Source organism: Bison bison, unplaced genomic scaffold (assembly GCF_000754665.1).
Source record: "Bison bison bison isolate TAMUID 2011002044 unplaced genomic scaffold, Bison_UMD1.0 scf7180017858048, whole genome shotgun sequence".
NCBI classification, from domain to species: Eukaryota; Metazoa; Chordata; class Mammalia; order Artiodactyla; family Bovidae; genus Bison; species Bison bison.
The window spans coordinates 4,586,416-4,605,685 of NW_011488621.1; the positions used below are offsets into that span (position 1 = coordinate 4,586,416).

General features: G+C 38.3%; 1 protein-coding gene across 1 annotated transcript in view; it reads left to right on the forward strand.

The window, feature by feature from the left end:
- Window positions 1–19,270, forward strand: part of CNGB3 (cyclic nucleotide gated channel beta 3) — a 190,438-nt gene that overhangs the window by 18,269 nt on the left and 152,899 nt on the right. The window contains exon 3 of the mRNA XM_010862156.1: window positions 3,647–3,773. Within this exon, the coding sequence (XP_010860458.1) occupies window positions 3,647–3,773 (127 nt within the window). The remainder of the gene's footprint in view (window positions 1–3,646; window positions 3,774–19,270) is intronic.

The window sequence follows — 19,270 nt, forward strand, 5'->3', positions numbered from 1 at the left end:
ATTAAAAAGCAGAGATATTACTTTGCCTACAAAGGTCCATCTACTCAGAGCTATGGTTTTTCCAGTAGTCAGGTATGGATATGAGAGTTGGTCTATAAAGAAAGCTGAGTGCTGAAGAATTGATGCTTTTGAACTGTGGTGTTGGAGAAGATTCCTGAGAGTCCCTTGGACTGCAAGGATATCCAACCAGTCCATCCTAAAGGAAATCAGTCCTGAATATACATTGAAAGGACTGATGTTGAAGCTGGAATTCCAATACTTTGGCCACCTGATGGGAAGAACTGACTCACTGCAAAAGATCCTGATGCTGGGAAGATTGAAGGTGAGAGGAGTAGGGGACGACAGAGAATGAGATGGTTGGATGGCATCATAGACTCGATGGAGTTTGAGCAAGCTCCCAGAGTTGGTGATGGACAGGTAAGCCTGGTGTGCTGCAGTCCATGGGGTTGCAAAGCGTTGGACATGACTGAAGGACTGAACTGAACTGAATAAAAAGATTTGTTTTTGAAACAGAACCCATAATGTATTTGCTGTTTTAAGAGTTAGAAATTTAACTAAGTAATAAGATCACCTGCATCAAATATTCCAACCAATGAAAGCATTTTCAGGTCTTCTTTTTACATTCATCCAAAAAAGAGCCACTTGAACCAATGCCTAATTAAGAACTTTATTCCCAAATTAGTTTCTTTATTTGAATCCCTCCTTTTGCAGCAGTTATTTAGTGCCACTGATAAAATATAGAAGGTTGATGACTTTTCATCAATCGTTTCCTGTCTTGAAGAGGAAAGCAGGTGTTTCACACCCACACGGGTCGTCACCAAGCCCTGCTACCAGGGGGTCAGGCAGTCTGGAGGTGCATTACTGAGGCCCAGGCTGGAGACAGAATCAGCCAGGTTTTTGGAGAGCACTCAGTACTCACCCTTGCGCATTCAGTAAAAGCAGCCATATCAGAACACTCTGATATCTGCCATGGGTACACATTCCAGGGCCAAATTTGACCAAGTATCCTGATGAGATCTGGCAATTGCTCCACAGTGTGCAAAGAGCACAGTTGGCAGGAAGGCTCATTCCGTTCATTTGCGCAGCTACAAAAGAGGGAATCCTGCTGTCCATGTGCAAAACTGGGAACAAGTACAATGCCCAGCTCACAGAACTCTACCCAGATGCCAATGCGAGGTTTGCCATGTATTTTGGATTTCTCTTTCATGACGAAGATGATGCAAACAATGTGACCATCTGTTCCCACAAACAAAATAACATGCTGCATGGATGAAAAGACACCCACACTGACTATGGTTGATGGAGAGCCTTTTGTTTTCAGTTCTCAGAGGTATTTTTTTTAGTTGTTCTGCTTTGAATCCAAGAATGGAAAATAACTGGTTTCTCATCTTCATCAATAAGCTATGATTGAGGATTTATTTTATAATTGAAATGCTTATCCACAAAGCAAATTAGGCTATAATTAATCTCTAAATAGCCCAGATTTGTCATAATGGAGCATCCTTTTAGAAAGGCTTGGTAATATCTAGAGGAGACCTGGTAAGATGCGAAGATCTGCTTACTTAGTTTAATCCAAATGTTGTGGAATAAAGATAAATTCTTTATTAGAATGGAAGAAAATAACTGCTGCAAAACGATTGGTCATATAATTGGTACTAGCAGAAAAGTAACACAGCAAAGATACATATGCTGTGGATTGAAATAGCAATGGAAGAGGAAGAAGAGGATAATATAACTTATACCCATGTGCCTCTCTAAGAAGTAGTCACTAAAAGTCTCCTAAGGAATATTCTGTTTTACAGATTCTGCCTCTTTTATATTCAGGAGGGCTTTTTCTGAATTCTTTTATTCATTTTTCATGCTCTACTTCAATCCTAATATTCTTTGGGGGACAGGTGTTTCTAGAAATTCATATGTGCACAAAATAACTCATAGCCCTTTTTTGGTCCAGACTCCTTTGATGAGCTCACGTTAACCCTAGTTCCTCCCCATGGAAAAAAATTTATACAAAACATATAGTATCAAGAGTTCCAGTCCAGGAATGTACTGGACATCCACAGCCAGAGGTTAAGAACTCTGCTTTAAAATACCATACAGTGATTGCCCCCAATATTTGTAGACATAGGAAAAAGAGTTGGCCATCCGCTTTCTTAGGCAGCAGTACATGGCACAGTGTCAAAGATCTGGAAAATGACTGTGGGAGGTGGATAAAAAGAAATGGATATGACTTGAGCCAAATACATAAGGAAAATTCTTCTCTTTTATTTCTATCTCAAGTTTCTTAGTACAAAATGACATATGGAAAGTGTGTGTTTCCTATCTTCCAGCCAAAATTACTTTAATTCCAAAACAAAGGTAAATAGATGCAAAATGAAAAAAAAATCATCTTGGAAAATCCAGGAGTTTGTTGTATATTGTGTTAGTCACTCAGTCATGTCTGACTCTTTGCGATCCCATGGACTATAACTCACTAGGATCCTCTGTCCATGGAATTCTCCAGGCAAGAATACTGGGGTGGGTTGCTATTCCTGTCTCCAGGGGATCTTCCCGACCCAGGAATCAAATCCTGAACTGGCCGCATCACAGGCAGATTTTTTACTGAGTAACCAGATAATTTTTTTTTTAATTGCTCAAGTAATAACTTGACTTTATTCTTGAAACATGTTCCTGAAAAGCTTAGTATATTGAAAACCTTTAGATGGATCATAGCAATTTTGATATTAAAGAACTTGTATGGTGAAAACTTTTGTAAAGTAAGCGATCATCTCCCGATTTATCAGTTTTGCAAACCCAAATTTTCAATACTGTGTTGGCTTAAGTTTTTAAAATTATAATGTACTATAATAAAGTAAGAATCATTATTTGGGCTTTGATTTCAATTTCCTAAACATAGTACATCCAATTAAAAATAAATTAGAAACTGTGAATAATGAATTAAATTGTATTCATTGTATTTCTTTGCCCCCTCTATATTTTCTTTTTATATTAAGCAATTTACTTTCATTAAAATATTCTCTAAAATTCAAATATTTACCCATGAATTGATTATTCTCTGGGTAAATTACAATTTAAACTATATTAATTGGAAATTGTATTTGTAGGTTTGAATGAAAAAATAAAAATGAATCTAATACATATTAGCTTGCATTGCTTCTTCAGAAAAGAGGTCATAGCTAAAATGATCAAATCAAAAGCCATTTTTATCAATAAGCAAAATTAGAATGCAAAATTCTAAATACCAATGACATCCTTTTTGCCTATTTTATTTTTCTGAATTTTTGATGAATCAATTTCAGCCATAAATTATGAATACTTTAGCGAACTGAAAATGCCTTTTGAATGTTAATTATTTTGAATATTAATCCTTATTAATCTCAGCTTTGCTAATATCAAAAAGAAATTATACCATGTGAAATTTTTGTTGCATAATGCACCACATTTAAGTGTATTTTTTAATCAGTCTGAAGGTTCTGCATGTTATTAAGATCTCCTGAATAAGATCCTACTTTGTTCAGAGGAATCTGAGAGGAGGTGTTCTGGAGAAGACCATCCTGAAAAAACAAAAACAAGCATCATCTGCTGTCCAACACAGCTGTATTAAGAGTGGCATATATTCTTCTATTTATATGTTGTTTCTTTTCCACAGATAAAGTCTCTGAGAAAAATACACATGAAGATAGGACCACAAACCCTGACTCTCAAAATCCAGCAGCATCAACTGGAGCAAAACCAGAGCAGAAGGAAATGGAGACAGGGAAAGAAGACCCGGTCAGGTAAGAGCTCAATAAAACACCTAACTCTGCACTCTGAACTTCAGACAGCTAGTCCTCATGGACACGACTGAGCGACTTTCACACTTTCCCATTCCTCACTTGAGCTGAGCACAGGCCGAGAGAACTACAGCAGTCACACGGCACAGGGGACCCGGGCCGGAGCTACAGGGTGGTTTCTGTCTGTCCAGCTCACTGTTCCTTAGCAGCCCGCCACGGCCGCGAACCAGGATCTTTAGGCAGCCAGTTGGCCATAGTCCAAAGCACACCAACAAAGACATTGTAGTCACATATCTGAGTCATTAATATCATCTTGCCAATAGCCTACATAGTTACAAGGCTTGAATTTTTTTAAAGGACTTGAAGAGAATGTATGATTCTTCTCTGAATTGACAAAGAAATAGCTACTTCAATTCTGCAAACATTTTATTGTTCCAGAAGATTATTATTTCCTTTCATCTGCGAAAGAAAGTGTGATATGATAACCAAGAATAATTATAGAAAGAGATAATCTTTATGCCACTGAAGGAATACAATTATATAAATAATTCCCACAAAATTACTGGAAATATCACAAAGGAAATGGCAATTTCCATGTGAATCAGCAAATCCACAATAAAACCCAACTTGAAGCTCCTTCACTTGGCCACCGCTTGGCATGTTATTATGTGTCTGCTGATCCAATTTGAATTGCTTTTTTGGGATACGTTTTTCGGGATACATTCTTCTTCACCTAATAGAGTACTTTCACTTTTCTGAAATAAGCGTATCCTTATTTAAGAGGCAAGAAGACCTGTCATTTATAAAAAAGTTAAAAGTACCTTTGCTTCTCCTTCACCCCCTATTCCCACTCCTCTCCCAGCAGCTCTACTGCATTAAACTGTGAGCTGCCAAGAGGTGTTACAAAGATAATTTGGGACCCAGTGTATTGGGTTGAACAATAGGCATCAGAAAAAGTTCATTTTTAATAAGCATAGATTTGACTGCATGAGAAAATAAATTCAAGCTTACTCTACCACACATACAAAAAATAGCTTGACAAAAATTAAACATGACATTTTATTTAGGCAGAGAGAAGATACTTAAACTCTGAAGTAAATATTAGACTCTCAAAACTGGGATAAGTATTTATATTATATCTGTAACAGTTGGCGTTTATAGACGGTTTACAGTCCTTTTGGTGAGTCACTGTTGTCTTTACTGCAAAGACAAGCTGCCAAGGCACAAAGAGATTAATTAGTTTGCCTCTAGTTGTAGGGTCAGCTCCGCCAAGATCAGACAGTGGAAAAGTCAGATCCCGGAGCGGAACTCTCCCTGCCTCCCACCAGTACACTCGCTGCTAATCAACAACTTAACTTTCTGAACTGATCTCTCTTTCTAGCATTTATTTCAGTATATTTTATTTTTTGTAACAACCAGGATGATAGGTAGTTTTTCAAAGGACTGGAGTGGAAGCCATAACTAACATTTTTCAGGATACATTCTTCTTCACCTAACAGAGTACTTTCACTTTTCTGAAGTATGAAAATGCAGACATTTCAGTTACCCGGAAAATGGATCATATCTTAAACACACAAAACTCCTGGACATGGCTTGTCTGTTACCCCAGAGCGTAGTTCCTTCCCCTTCTTCCTATCTCTCTGCTCCAGTCACACCAGTCCCATTTCAGACTCTTGGACTCATGAACTGATTATTCTCTGGAATGTTCGATTATTCATTTTGCAATATGGGCTTCCTAGGTGACTTACACAGTAAACAATTTACCTGCAATGCCGAAGACCTGGGTTCAATCCCTGGGTCAGGAAGATGCCCTGGAGAAGGGAAGGGCAACCCACTCCAGTCTTCTTGCCTGAAGAATCCCATGGGCAGAGGACCCTGGCGGGCTACATTCCACAGGGTCACAAGGAGTCAGACACGACTGAGTGACTAACACTTTCACTTTGCAATATAAGCAGCAAAATCTCTTGAGAATTACTGACAGACTGAGTAGACCCATGTTAGTTTAAAGCTCTGGCTTTATAGCCAACCACACTTTTCCTCAGGATGGAGGGAGAGCCAGTTACATTGAAGGAGCAGCTTAAAAGGATGACTGGAAATTCCAGCGTCACTTTTGACTAATATGACTAGAAATCCTAATTTTAAATCCCGTGGAGGACTTACCAAAGCCTTCCTCTTTTGATTTCACAGGCATCAAGGGTACCACATCTTGAGTCCTAGTGAGCAGAGGTTTTGTACATAACTAGAAAATATCAATGGTAAAATAAATTTCTATTAAAAGTATTATTTCACAACACTCTCAATGAGTAGTAATGATTTTGATATCTTCAGTTATTAAAAATCAGCAACTTTAAACCTGGGCAAAACTAGGTTTTAAAAAGCTCCTTCTCCTTGAAAAACATTAAGGATTTGATTGATTGCAGGTGCTAAATATAGAAGCTGTGTGAATGACATTCTCACCTTAACTTTTTGAACTTAAAAAAGTTAGATTATTAATAAATAAAACTTAAAGTCAGGTTTTTTATTTTAAGTGCATATATTTTATCCTCTGACCTAAGCCATGGGTTGAATAGGAATTATGTGTCCAAGCTGATCGATTAGTATTGGGGAGAATGCTTGTTGTAGATTTTTTCTGTCTTTGTGTGTAAAGTGCACTGTGATATTATTGATTATGCCTTTAGTTTCTGTCACACTTAGCAAAAGATGTGCCAGAGGTAGATAACAAGAGAATCAACAGGATATAGATATAAATATATTTTTAACAACAAGATTGTTGTTGTTCAGTCACTCAGTCATGCCCATCTCTTTGTGACCCCATGGACTGCAGCATGCCAGGCTTCCCTGTCCTTCGTCATCTCCTGGAGCTTGCTCAAACTCATGTCCATTGAGTTGGGGATGCCATCCAGCCATCTCGTTCTCTGTCATCCCCTTCTCCTCCTGCCTTCAATCTTTCCCAGCATCAGGGGCTTTTCCAGTCAGTCAGTTCTTCGCATCAGGAGACCAAAGTATTGGAGCTTCAGCTTCAGTATCAGTCCTTCCAATGTATGTTTAGGACTGATTTCCTTTAGGATGGACTGGTTGGATCTCCTTGCAGTCCAAGGGACTCTCAAGAGTCTTCTCCAACACCACAGTTCAAAAGCATCAGTTCTTCAGTGCTCAGCCTTCTTTATAGTCCAACTCTCACATGCACACATGACTACCGGAAAAACCATAGCTTTGACTAGACGGATCTTTGTTGGCAAAATAATGTCTCTGCTTTTTAATATGCCATCCAGTTTTGTCATAGCTTTTCTTCCAAGGAGCAAGTGTCTTTTAATCTCATGACTGCAGTCACCATCTGCAGTGATTTTGGAGTCAACGAAAAGAAAGTCAGTCACTGTTTCCCCATCTATTTGTCATGAAGTGACGGGCCCTGATGTCATGATGTTCGTTTTCTGAATGTTGAGTTTTAAACCAACTTTTTCACTCTCCTCTTTTACCTTCATCAAAAAGCTCTTTAGTTCCTCTTTGATTTCTGCCATAAGGGTGATGTCATCTGCATATCTGAGGTTATTGCTATTTCTCCCAGCAATCTTGATTCCAGTTTGTGCTTCATCCAGCCCAGCACTTCGCATGATGTACTCTGCATATAAGTTAAATAAGCAGGGTGACAATATACAGCCTTGACGTATTCCTTTCCCAATTTGGAATCAGTCTGTTGTTCCATGTCTAATTCTAACTGTTGCTTCTTAACCTGCATTCAGGTTTCACAGGAAGCAGTTAAGGTAGTCTGATATTACCGTCTCTTTAAGAATTGTCCAGTTTGTTGTGATCCACACAGTCAAAGGATTTAGCATAGTCAGTGAAGCAGAAGTAGATGTTTTCTGGAATTCTCTTGCTTTGTCTATGATCCAATGGACACTGGCAATTTGATCTCTGGTTCCTCTGCCCTTTCTAAATTCAGCTTATATATCTGGAAGTTCATGTTCACATACTGTTGAAGCCTGACATGGAGAATTTTGAACATTACTTTGCTAGCATGTGAAATGAGTGCAATAGTGTGGTAGTTTGAACATTCTTTAGCACTGCCCTTCTTTGGGATTAGAATGAAAACAGACCTTTTACAGTCCTGTGTATAAACAAGACTTTATGTATATAAAGAGATTTATTATAAGGAATTGTCTCCGATGATAATGGAGGCTGGGAAGTCCCAACATAGCCAGGCAGTGAGCTAGAGACCCAGGAGAGCCAATGACATAGTTCAGGTCTAAATCTGAAAGTCTCAGGATTGATGGTACAATTCCAGTTTGAACGCTAGCAAGCTCAAGACCCCAGAAAGCACAAAGAGTCTGAATGCAGGAAGAGCTCTTGTCCCTGCCAGGAGGAGTCCCTCTCACTCATAGGAGGGTCCGCCTGTTTGTTCTGCTCATGCAGGCCCTCAGCTGATTGGACACACAGCTGTGTACTCTGGCTGTGGCTGTGAGGGTGCTTTGAATGACTTTAACATTTGAATGTGTAGACTAAGTAAAGCAGAGTGCCCTCTCTAATGTAAGTGGCCCTCATCAGATCAGTTGAGGGCCTGCATGAGTAGGACAAAACGGCTGACCCTCCTGTGAATGAGAGACTCTTCCTGGCAGGGACAGGAGCTCTTCTTGCCTTCAGACTCTGTGCCTCCTGGGGTCTTGAGCTTGCCAGCTTTCAAACTGGAATTATGCCATCAATCCTGAGACTTTCAGATTTAGACCTGAACTATGTCATTGGCTCTCCTGGGTCTCTAGGTGGTCCTGGTGGTACAGAACCCACCTCCCAATGCAGGAGACATAAGAGGTGCGGATTCGATCCCTGAGACGATCCTCTGGAGGAGGACTTGGCAATCCACTCCAGTATTCTTGCCTGGAGAATCTCATGGACAGAGGAGCCTGGCAGGACATGGTCCATAGAATTGCAAAGAGTTGGCCTTGACTGTCGTGACCTGGCTTGCTTGCACAAATACCTGGGACCCTGTGGCTCAGGGTAGGTGACACATACTATTAATTATCACACCAGCTCCATTACTCACATAAAGCAGTTGACACTATACAAGTCCTTGTTTTTCTGATGCTAAAATATGGTCTTTTCTCACCATTTCACAGCCCTCTCCTCTTACCTGCAGTGGACTGAATGTTTGTGCTCCTTCAAAATTCACATGCTCAAACTCTAACCCCCAATGTGATAGGGTTAGAAGATTGGGTCTTTAGGAGGTGAACTCCATCATAAATGAAATTCTTGCCCTTATAAAGAGGCCCTTAAGAGCCATCTTGTCCTCTTTCCACCATGAGAGAATACAAGAATCCTATAAAACAGAAGAGAGCTCTCACCAGGACCCAACTATGCTGGCACAGTGATAGACTTCCAACCTCCAGAATTGTGAGAAATGAATTTCGGTTGTTTATATGCTACCAGTCCATTGTATTTGTTATAGCAACCTAAACTGAGCAAGACATCATCCAGCTCCTTAACTTACAGCCTCAGTATGCTTAGACACACACAACAGTGACCTTCTGCATTATGCCACAGAAGAGAAACTCTAATGTTAACTATTTACAAAGTTACACCACATGTTTAAAAAATATTCTCTTTTCTCAAATACAGTTTTGTGAGGATAGAGGAGTATGAATATATGCCAAAGTGAAACTGACATATTATTTATGTCTATTAGCTTTTTATACAAACACAAAAAGGTGAGTAAAGTTTATATTATTATTATAAAGATGTGAATTCATAAAATAAAATCACTACTGTGATCCTGTGATTTTTTTCATCCAACTCCCAAGAAGTTTCTAAATACAGTCTAAAATTAATTTTCTAGCCATAGTAATAATACTTATCTCAGATACATGTCAGCCCAGGAGGAGATTTCTTTTCAAGATATCCAAGTATTACATGTCTACCTTTCTGACTCCATTCTGAATCCGTTTTTGGTAAACTAGTTTATTTCTTTTTATATTTATTATTTTTTATATCACTTCAGAATTTTTGTAAACTGTTTAGCCAAGGGGAAAATGTTCTTTGCAAATATTCCCAGGAAAAAAGCAACCAACTCATTATCTTGTCAGATGAATCATTTAGCTTCTAAAAGACATGGGGTTCACCCCTGGAAAGTCCCAGTGATGCTGTTTGTCCATTACTAAGAAAAACAGCTTGTTTCTGGCATTCCATCTCAGCACAGTCTTATTTTTTAATATAAAAAAGTGTATTTTGATGGACGCTAATGAATAGCAAGCAAAAGAAGATGTGTTTTGCCTGGAAATGTCAAATAGCTATGTCTGAAAAGGAGACAAAGTTGAATGCCTGATAGGTTAAGTGGTTAAACGATGAACAAGCAAGTGAGTGAAAAGTTCAATGCCGTGACTAGAGTGCACTGCAAGACTGACTTTTACCGTCTAGTGTATGGCTTTTCATCACCACCGCTACCCATCATGCCAGGAAGGAAGGTTATTTCTTTGAATAGTCTTCTGTGTTCATAATAGCAATCAGTCTCTATTTGGGTGGTTTTCAAATAGGCAGTACTTCACAGCAGGAACAATGAATACAGAATAGAATTCAGAGTCTTATCAGCACTCATAAACACTGATGTTTATTGTCTCGTAGCTAGAAAAGGCAAGAATCACTGCCAGAAAGATACTTAAAAATCCATATGTGACTTTATAATTGCAGTAGAAAAGGAATGTCAGCTATCAAGTTTATAAAATAAAATACAATTGATACTGTAAAAATTTATAAGATTGTAGAAACCATAAAATCAGCTACCCATTTGCTGATTTTATGAGATGAATAATAAAGAATGATGCACTATTACACTTAGCCCCAATTAAAATTTGCCTCTATGGTAAGCAATACTTTTATAATTAGACATTGCAAACACTTTTAACAACAGATTGGCAACTCATATTAATAATGATTGCTAACTACATTTCTAGCAATATGGCAGACTAAATATTTATATTAATAGAAAATTCTTTGAGGAGAATTTAATCAAATCTACTAGGTAAAATGCAAAACCTACATTTGAAAGCATTCCCCAGCTAGTGAAAAATAAATTCTTCTGATAGAAAGTTTTAGAAACTGGATGTTTGCCTTGAGGATTTTTCGAAACTCTACAACCTAGATCTGAGTTGAAATATATCACTAGTGAAATAAAACCTGGGATTAAACCGGATGCAAAAACAGATTGGAAATTCTTTCATAAAACTAGAATTCCACCAGGTAACCCACCGCAGGGTACACTATTTCTCAGAGAGAAAAAGCTTGAGAAATACTTGGTCTTTGTCCTGATTTTGAGTGGGAAAAATGGAAGAAATTTAAAATTGGGGAGGGAGGCAGGGGATGGGGAAGAAAAGAGGAAAGAACATGGGAGGAGATGAAAGGGAAAGGAAGAAAAGGAAAGGGGAGAAAATAAAATATTAGCTACAAGTCAGTATTCATATAGGCCTGGAACCAAGATTCTTATACTATCTGTATCCTAAAAAAAATTGAAGCTAAAAAATATTTAAAATAATTAAGTTTAAAAGCCCAGATATCTTCAAAAATCCAACAAAATTTGGAAGATAGTAAACCTTAAAACCACATCTCAAAATATCCTTATTGATAAAAGTCCAATTTTAGTCCAATTTAGTCAAAAATTACTAAACATATGAGGAAATAAATAACTATGAACAACACTGCAGAAGCAACAAACTGCAGAATCAGACTCTTAAAACCTACAGAGGATGAAATTATCCAAAATAGTATTTTGCATAAAATAAGTATGCTATATATATATATATATATATATAAAAAGAAAGAAAAGATTGAAAATAAGACAAGAAACATCAAACAAGAATTTGTCAGAACTGACAAGGTATTTTTGCAAATTAACTGAGAAAAACATCTAGAAAAAATATATATAACCTCTAAAATTAGAAAGTTCGTGAGCTAGACCACAGATTAGAGAGTTGAAGAGCTAGCAAAGTGGATGATAAATCAGAAGAAATCACCCAAACTTCCACCAGAAAGAAAAAGGATAAAAGCTATGAGAGCTAGATTAAAATTAACTGTGGAGGCAAGCAGGAAAAGATAAAAAATGCATATAATCAGAATTCCAAAAAAAAAGATAATAAATAGAATGGTAGAGAATAAATATTCAAAGAGTTTTTATTCCAATCCCAAAGAAAGTGAAAGAAAGTGAAGTCACTCAGTCGTGTCCAACTCTTTGTGATCCCATGGACTGTAGTCTACCAGGCTTCTCTGTCCATGGGATTTTCCAGGCAAGAGTACTGGAGTGGGTTGCCATTTCCTTGAAAGGCAATGCCAAAGAATGTTCAAATTACCATACAATTCCACTCATTTCACATTCTAACAATATGATGCTCAAAATCCTTCAAGCTAGGCTTCAGTATACATGAACCAAGAACTTCCAGATGTACAAGCTGGATTTAGAAAAGGCAGAGGAACCAGAGATCAAATTGCCAACATCCACTGGATCACAGAAAAAAACAAGGGAATTCCAAAATAAATCTACCTCTGCTTCATTGACTATGCTAGCCTTTGACTATATGAATCACAACAAATGTGGAAAATTCTTAAAGATATGGAAATACCAGACCACCTTACCTGTCGTCTGAGAAACCTATATGTGGGTCAAGAAACGACAGTTAGAACTGGATATGGAAGTGACTAGTTCCCAATTGGTAATGGACTACAACAAGGCTGTATATTGTCACCCTCCTCTGTCCATGGGATTCTCCAAGTACGAGTACTGGAATGGGTTGCCATTCCCTTCTCCAGGGGATCTTCCAGACCCAGAGATCAAATTCCAGTCTCCTGCATTGCAGACAGATTCTTTACTGTCTGAGCCACCAGGGAAGTCAGAATGTACATGCAGAGTACATCATGTGAAATGCCATGCTTGATGACTCACGAGCTAGAATCAAGATCCCCGGAAGTAATATCAACAACCTCAGATATGCAGATGATACCACTTTAATGGTAGAAAGTTAGGAGGAACTAAAAAGCCTTTTGATGAAGGTGAAAGAGGAGAGTGGAAAAGCTGGCTTAAAACTTAACATTCAAAAAGCAAAGATTATGGCGTCTGGTCCCATCACTTCATGGCAAATAGATGCAGAAAAAGTGGAAGCAGTTACAGATTTTATCTTTTTGGCCTCCAAAGTCATTGTGGATGGTGACTGCAGTTATGGAATTAAAAGACACTTGCTCCCTTGGAAGAAAAGCTATAACAAACCTAGACAACATATTAAAAAGCAGAGACATCACTTTGCCAACAAAGATCCATATAAGCTATCATTTTTCCAGTGGTCAGGTACAGATGTGAGAGTTGGACTATAAAGAAGGTTGAGCCCTGAAGAATTGATGCTTTTGAACTGTGGTTCTGGAGAAGACTGTTGAGAGTCCCTTGGACTGCAAGGAGATCAAACCAGTCCATCCTAAAGAAAATCAGCCCTGAATATTCACTGGAAGGACTGATGCTGAAGCTGAAGCTCCAATGCTCTGGCCACCTGATGCCAACAGCTGACTCACTGGAAAAGACCCTGATGCTGGGAAAGTTTGAGGGCAGGAGGAGAAGGGGACGACAGAGGATGAGATGGTTGGATGGTATCACTGACTCAAAGAACATGAGACGGAGCAAATTCAGGGTATAGTGAAGGACAGGGATGCCTGGCGTGCTGCAGTTCATGGGGTCACAAAGAGTCAGACACGACTTAGATACTGAACAGCAACAAACCCTAAATATATTCTAGTAAAACTTAAAAGTACAAAAGACCAAAAAAAAAAGGTATTTTAATTAAAAAATACAGGCCACATAAAATAGGAAAAATAAACTAATATCTGACTTAACTGTAACAGTGGAAACTAGTAGACAGGAGAATAACATTATCATGATTCTAAAAGTAATAGTCTAGGGTTGTCTACATGGTGAAATTATTGTTCAAAAATTAGCATAAAACTGAGATACTTTCAGTGAAGCAAAAAGAAGAGAGCTTAGAAATGTTTTAATGTATACTTTAGAAAAAAAAAACTATCTGAGGAGGAAATATTCACACTGGGGTAGTCAGGGATCAGACAAGAAAAAGAATTTATTGTAAATATTTCAATAAAATACCAATTATTCATTTAATTAATAAATAGTTAATTTAAAATTAATTTATTATATTTAATTCTACATTATTATTCTAAATATTATACAAAGAATTCTGCAGTTTGAGAATTGTTGTAAGAGGTAGGAGAGATGCCTATAAGTTCAAGGGTGGAAATTGCAATCCAGAAATTAGCTGCCAAAGCCACAGCTGCCCCTTAATTTCAAAGCTGGATACTGGCAGTAGAATATAGATTCTGAAGAAGGCTTAAGAAGATCTGCTGATTCTGAGGAAATATGCTCTGGTCTTCTGCCAGATGACAACTTCCTTTTAACTTTCAAATTGCCTACAAAAAGTCTCTCATTGGTGGAATGTAAATCAGAACCCTTCTGGCAGAGGAGTCTTAAAAATAAGGTTCCCAGGCCTTCAGACACTGCAATAACAAGGAAGAGTCAGAAATGCTGCTGATTGCAAACAGACAATTCAGCACAGAGATTCGATAACAAATGAATGAAGGAAAACATGTGGACAAACGGAGACCAACACTGACACCATGAAATAATTACGGAAGTGAAAGTGTTAGTTGCTCAGCCGTGTCCAACGCTTTGCGACCCCATGGACGGTAGCTCACCAGGCTCCTCCATCCATGGGGTCGCAAAGTGTTGGAATTCTCCAGGCAAGAATACCGGAGTGGGTTGCCATGCCCTTCTCCAGGGGATCTTCCCAACCCAGGGATCGAACCTGGGTATCCTGCCCTGCAGGCGCATTCTTTACCATCTGAACCACCAGCAAAATAATTATAATAATGCCTAAACTGAAGGTAAAAAATGAGATAGAACTGAACTATTGCCTCTATAGTAAGGTGATTACATACAAAGAATTAAGAATTCGATCAATTTTAGAACTTCCTAATGAAACACACATGTTAAAATATATTTGAAAAACACTAATTTAATTAAAACATACACTAAATCTATATGATTTTAATATTATAAGATGATAGACAAGAGACAGAGGGAACACTGAGTAATTACATCAATTACAAATGAAATTAATGATTCAGCTCCTTGATGGCTGAGTTTAAAATATAAATTTTTGTTTATTAATAGTTTTTAAAAATTCATTAAGTATATAGTATAGTTGAACAACACAACTGACAAACATAAAAGAAATTTAGAGAACCCTTATATCCAGTAACTGAAGGATAAACGGTTAATTCAAGCTTAAATAGAACATTACAAAAATTCACAATATACTGCCGAGGTACACCATCCTTAAAAACACAAATATCTGTGTGCTATTCCCAATGATACTGATTTTACTGGTCTGGAGTGGGTCTTTAACATGTCTAAAAACCTCCTCAGGTAATTCCACCATCCATCCAGAGCAAAGAACCATTTCACTAGGAGTGACCACTTCTCAAGTCTAGACTTAACATGAGTCTTAAATTTTAAAGATTTCGCATTGAATATATTCCTAACTACTATGCAGTAAAGTTAGAAGTTAATTTTTAAGAAACTAAAATTTTGAAAAAATGTCATAAAAAAAGAAATTTAAAACAAACTTTTAAGTGACCCTTGGGTCAACAAATACATCATGAGTGAAACTAGAAAACATGTAGAAAGGAACAACAATGAAAATATCCCACACCAAACTTACGGAATAATAAAGATGCTATCCCCAATGGATCAGATCGTAAAGAATCAACCTTCAATGCAGGAGACACAGGAGACACAAGTTTCATCCCTGAGTCAGGAAGATCTCCTGGAGAAGGAAATGGAAACCCACTCCAGTATTCTTGCCTGAAAAATCCCATGGACAGAGAAGCCTGGAGGACTATAGTCCAAAGGATCACAAAGAGTTGAATACAACTGAGCAACAGACACACACAGACACACACTCCACAAGTTGTTATTTAGTTGCTAAATCATGTCCAACTATTTTATGACCACCAGGCTTCCCTGTCTGTGAGATTATCCTGGCAAGACGAGTGGAGTGGGTTGCCATTTCCTTCTCCAGTGGATCTTCCTGACTCAGGGATCCAACCAACATCTGCTTGGCAGGTGAATTCGTTACCACAGAGCCACCAGGTAATTAGCATAGAGTAAAACCATTATGTCATGTAATCCCAGAAGTAAAACAATAATTCTGACACTCAATATGGTGCAATTTAAAACTCCATCTTGACCTCAAATAAAGTAATTATTAGTGTGTATATATATATATATATGTAATATAATATACATATATTATGTATACATTATTCATATGAACATTCAGAAAACCAAGATCATGGCATACGGTCCCATCACTTCATGGCAAATAGATGGGGAAACAGTGGTTGACTTTATTTTTCTGGGCCCCAAAATCACTACAGATGGTGACTGCAGCCATGAAATTAAAAGACACTTACTCCTTGGAAGGAAAGTTATGACCAACCTAGACAGCATATTCAAAAGCAGAGACATTACTTTGCCAACAAAGGTCCATTTAGTCAAGGCTATGGTTTTTCCAGTAGTCATGTACGGATGTGAGCGTTGGAATATAAAGAAAGCTGAGCGCCGAAGAATTGATGCTTTTGAACTGTGGTATTGGAGAAGACTCTTGAGAGTCCCTTGGACTGCAAGGAGATCCAACCAGTCCATCCTAAAAGAAATCAGTCCTGAATATTCATTGGAAGGACTGATGCTGAAGCTGAAACTCCAATACTTTGGCCATCTGATGTGAAGAACTGACTCACTTGAAAAGACCCTGATGCTGTGAAAGACTGAAGGCAGGAAGAGAAGGGGACAACAGAGGGTGAGATGGTTGGATGGCATCACCGACTTGATGAACATGAGTGTGGGTAAACTCCAGGAGTTGGTGATGGACGGGAGGCCTGGCGTGCTGCAGTCCATGGGGTCACAAAGAGTCAGACACAACTGAGCGACTGAACTGAACTGATTCATATACATATAATAAATGTGTATGTGTGTACTAAGTCGCTTCAGTCATGTCCAACTCTTTGCAGCCCTATGGACTGTAGCCCACTAGGCTTCTCTGTCTATGGGATTCTCAGGCAAGAATACTGAAGTGGGTTGCCATTTCCTTCTCCAAACAAATGTGTGTATTTGGTGACATATTACCTGCTAGAGTCTACATCTGTGCTTTCTACTCTTAAAAGACATTAATACTGCTGCCAGAAATTAGATGCGGCATGTGAAGATGGAACAGACCAGTGTCAGAAACAGCAAGAGCGAGGTACTGGTAGGCAGTCAGACATGAGTCAGCACACGAAAGACAAATTTAAGAACATTCATAGTTGTCTTGAGAGAGGTACAAGCCTACAGACATGGTTTGTGGTCCTATTTAAATCACTTCAGTCTTTATCATGGATTAATATCACTCATTATCAGGCAAATCAGCTGCCTGTTGCCATAGAAAACCAGAGCAGACAGAACTTGTGTCTACCTTCTTTTTTTTAATTTGCCTTAAAACTAAGGAAATTAGACAAATTTTGTAATAATTTTTTCACCAAAATTATGATTTAAAAAAAAAAATGAGTCTTACTTACTTGGTACAGTGAAGGAAAACATAGGATAATTAATGGATTGATTGAAAGCTTTTTAAAAATTATGCAAGTGGACAAATTCAGATTACTACGAGGCAGGAGAATAGTACCCATGAATGAAGCAGAGAATATGGAAACAAAGGTGTGAGCAGGGTGGTAAGAGACAAGAGGAGGGCACACTGAAGTGCACTTGAGTGTTCCCAAGGGCTCTTCCTTTCCGCAAAGAGACAATCAAGCTGAGTGCTGCCATATGGAAAAGTGAGGCCGGTGTTGTGAATATCATCTGACTTTTTCAAAAAGAGCCCAGAATGAATACTACCAAAATAAATTGAAATTATGTTCAACTACCGGCCAAACAGAACACAGCTACCATCTCTGCTTTAAAAGGGTAGGCAAGTTCTAAACAAGTTCACTGTTAAAAAATATAATTCCACTGTAAAGTTAGAGATGTGGTCCACAGGGAAAACATTCATTAAGGCTGTTCCCAGTGTGAAGCCCATAGAGAAGACAGAATCAAAGTGGTAAGAACATTTTGTGGATTATAATTAATAAATTTGTGTGTTTCCTTTCAGTATTCTTTTGCTATTTTTAGGATTTGGACTTATATAGTAGTATTTTTAGATACTGTATTTCAGATATTTTGGATATCTTTTGTTTGACATTATTTAATAAGCAGTCTTCCATGTGAATAGCATGTTTTTGTAGCCAAACACATTCTCTTAAATGCATTTGTAATAGTCCAAATGTGCAATAGCAATAGTCTAGAAAAAAGGTTTTGTTGATTTATTTGAAAGTTCATTGACTGATGGAAGTTGGAAGACCTGGTAAAAACAGGTAAAATGGAAGCTCCCTAATGTGAGAGAGTAACTAGATGGCTCATCGAGTTTTTTTAAATCTTTATCTCCTTGGGAAGAAGAAAAGGATGGATCTGCCAAGGACTGGCATTAGTAGGAGACAAGAAAATGCTGAGACCAAGGACTAGAGATGGGAAGGGAGTGCCTCCCTACCTGGTCACAGCAGCAGACAAAAGAGAGGAATGAACTGAGAAAGAGAAAACAGAGATTTCAGTTACGGGGAGCAGAAAAATTGGCAGTGACTTGCAGCATCCAAAAAGCAGCAAAAATGCTATACAGATAAGCCGAGGGAGCAACCCCATAAGCAACCTAAAAGATAAGTAAGTTAGCCTGTGGGGGTCAGGATGGGAAATAGAGGTTATCAGAGACTCCTATACTTTTTTCCTACCTTTTTGAGCAAGGAAGGGACTTGAATGTTTCAGCAAGTCAGCAAAGGTGAGCAGAATTACTTAGCTGTTAGAGTGGGGCAGTTATCAGAGGGGCTGATGATTTTATCTCAGATATTTAGCCCAGGATCTGGCACCTAACTATATGCAGAGGAGCTTGACGGGCTACAGTCCAGGAGATCGCAAAGAGTTGGACATGACTGAGCGACTAACACTTTCATAGGCACTTAGAGATAATTGCTTTGTGAATAAGACATCAAGTATTTAGTCTACTCCAAGTAGATTTCCAGAAATTTAAATCTAAAAAAAAAAAAGAAAGAAAAGAAAGTGCAAGTGTTAGTTGCTCAGTCGTATCTGACTCTTTGTAACCCCTTGAATCTTACCTTTGTCCATGGAGTTCTCCAGGCCTAGAGAGGGTAGCCATTCCCTTCTCCAGCAGATCTTCCCAGCCTAGGGATCAAACCTGGGTCTCCTGCAATACAGGCAGATAGATTCCTTACCGTCTGAGCCACCAGGGAAGTCCAGAAATCACAAAGTGAACCATGTGCATGGCGTGCGAAGTTATTTCAGTCGTGTCCCACTCTTGGTGACCCCGTGGACCATAACCCGCGAGACTGCACTG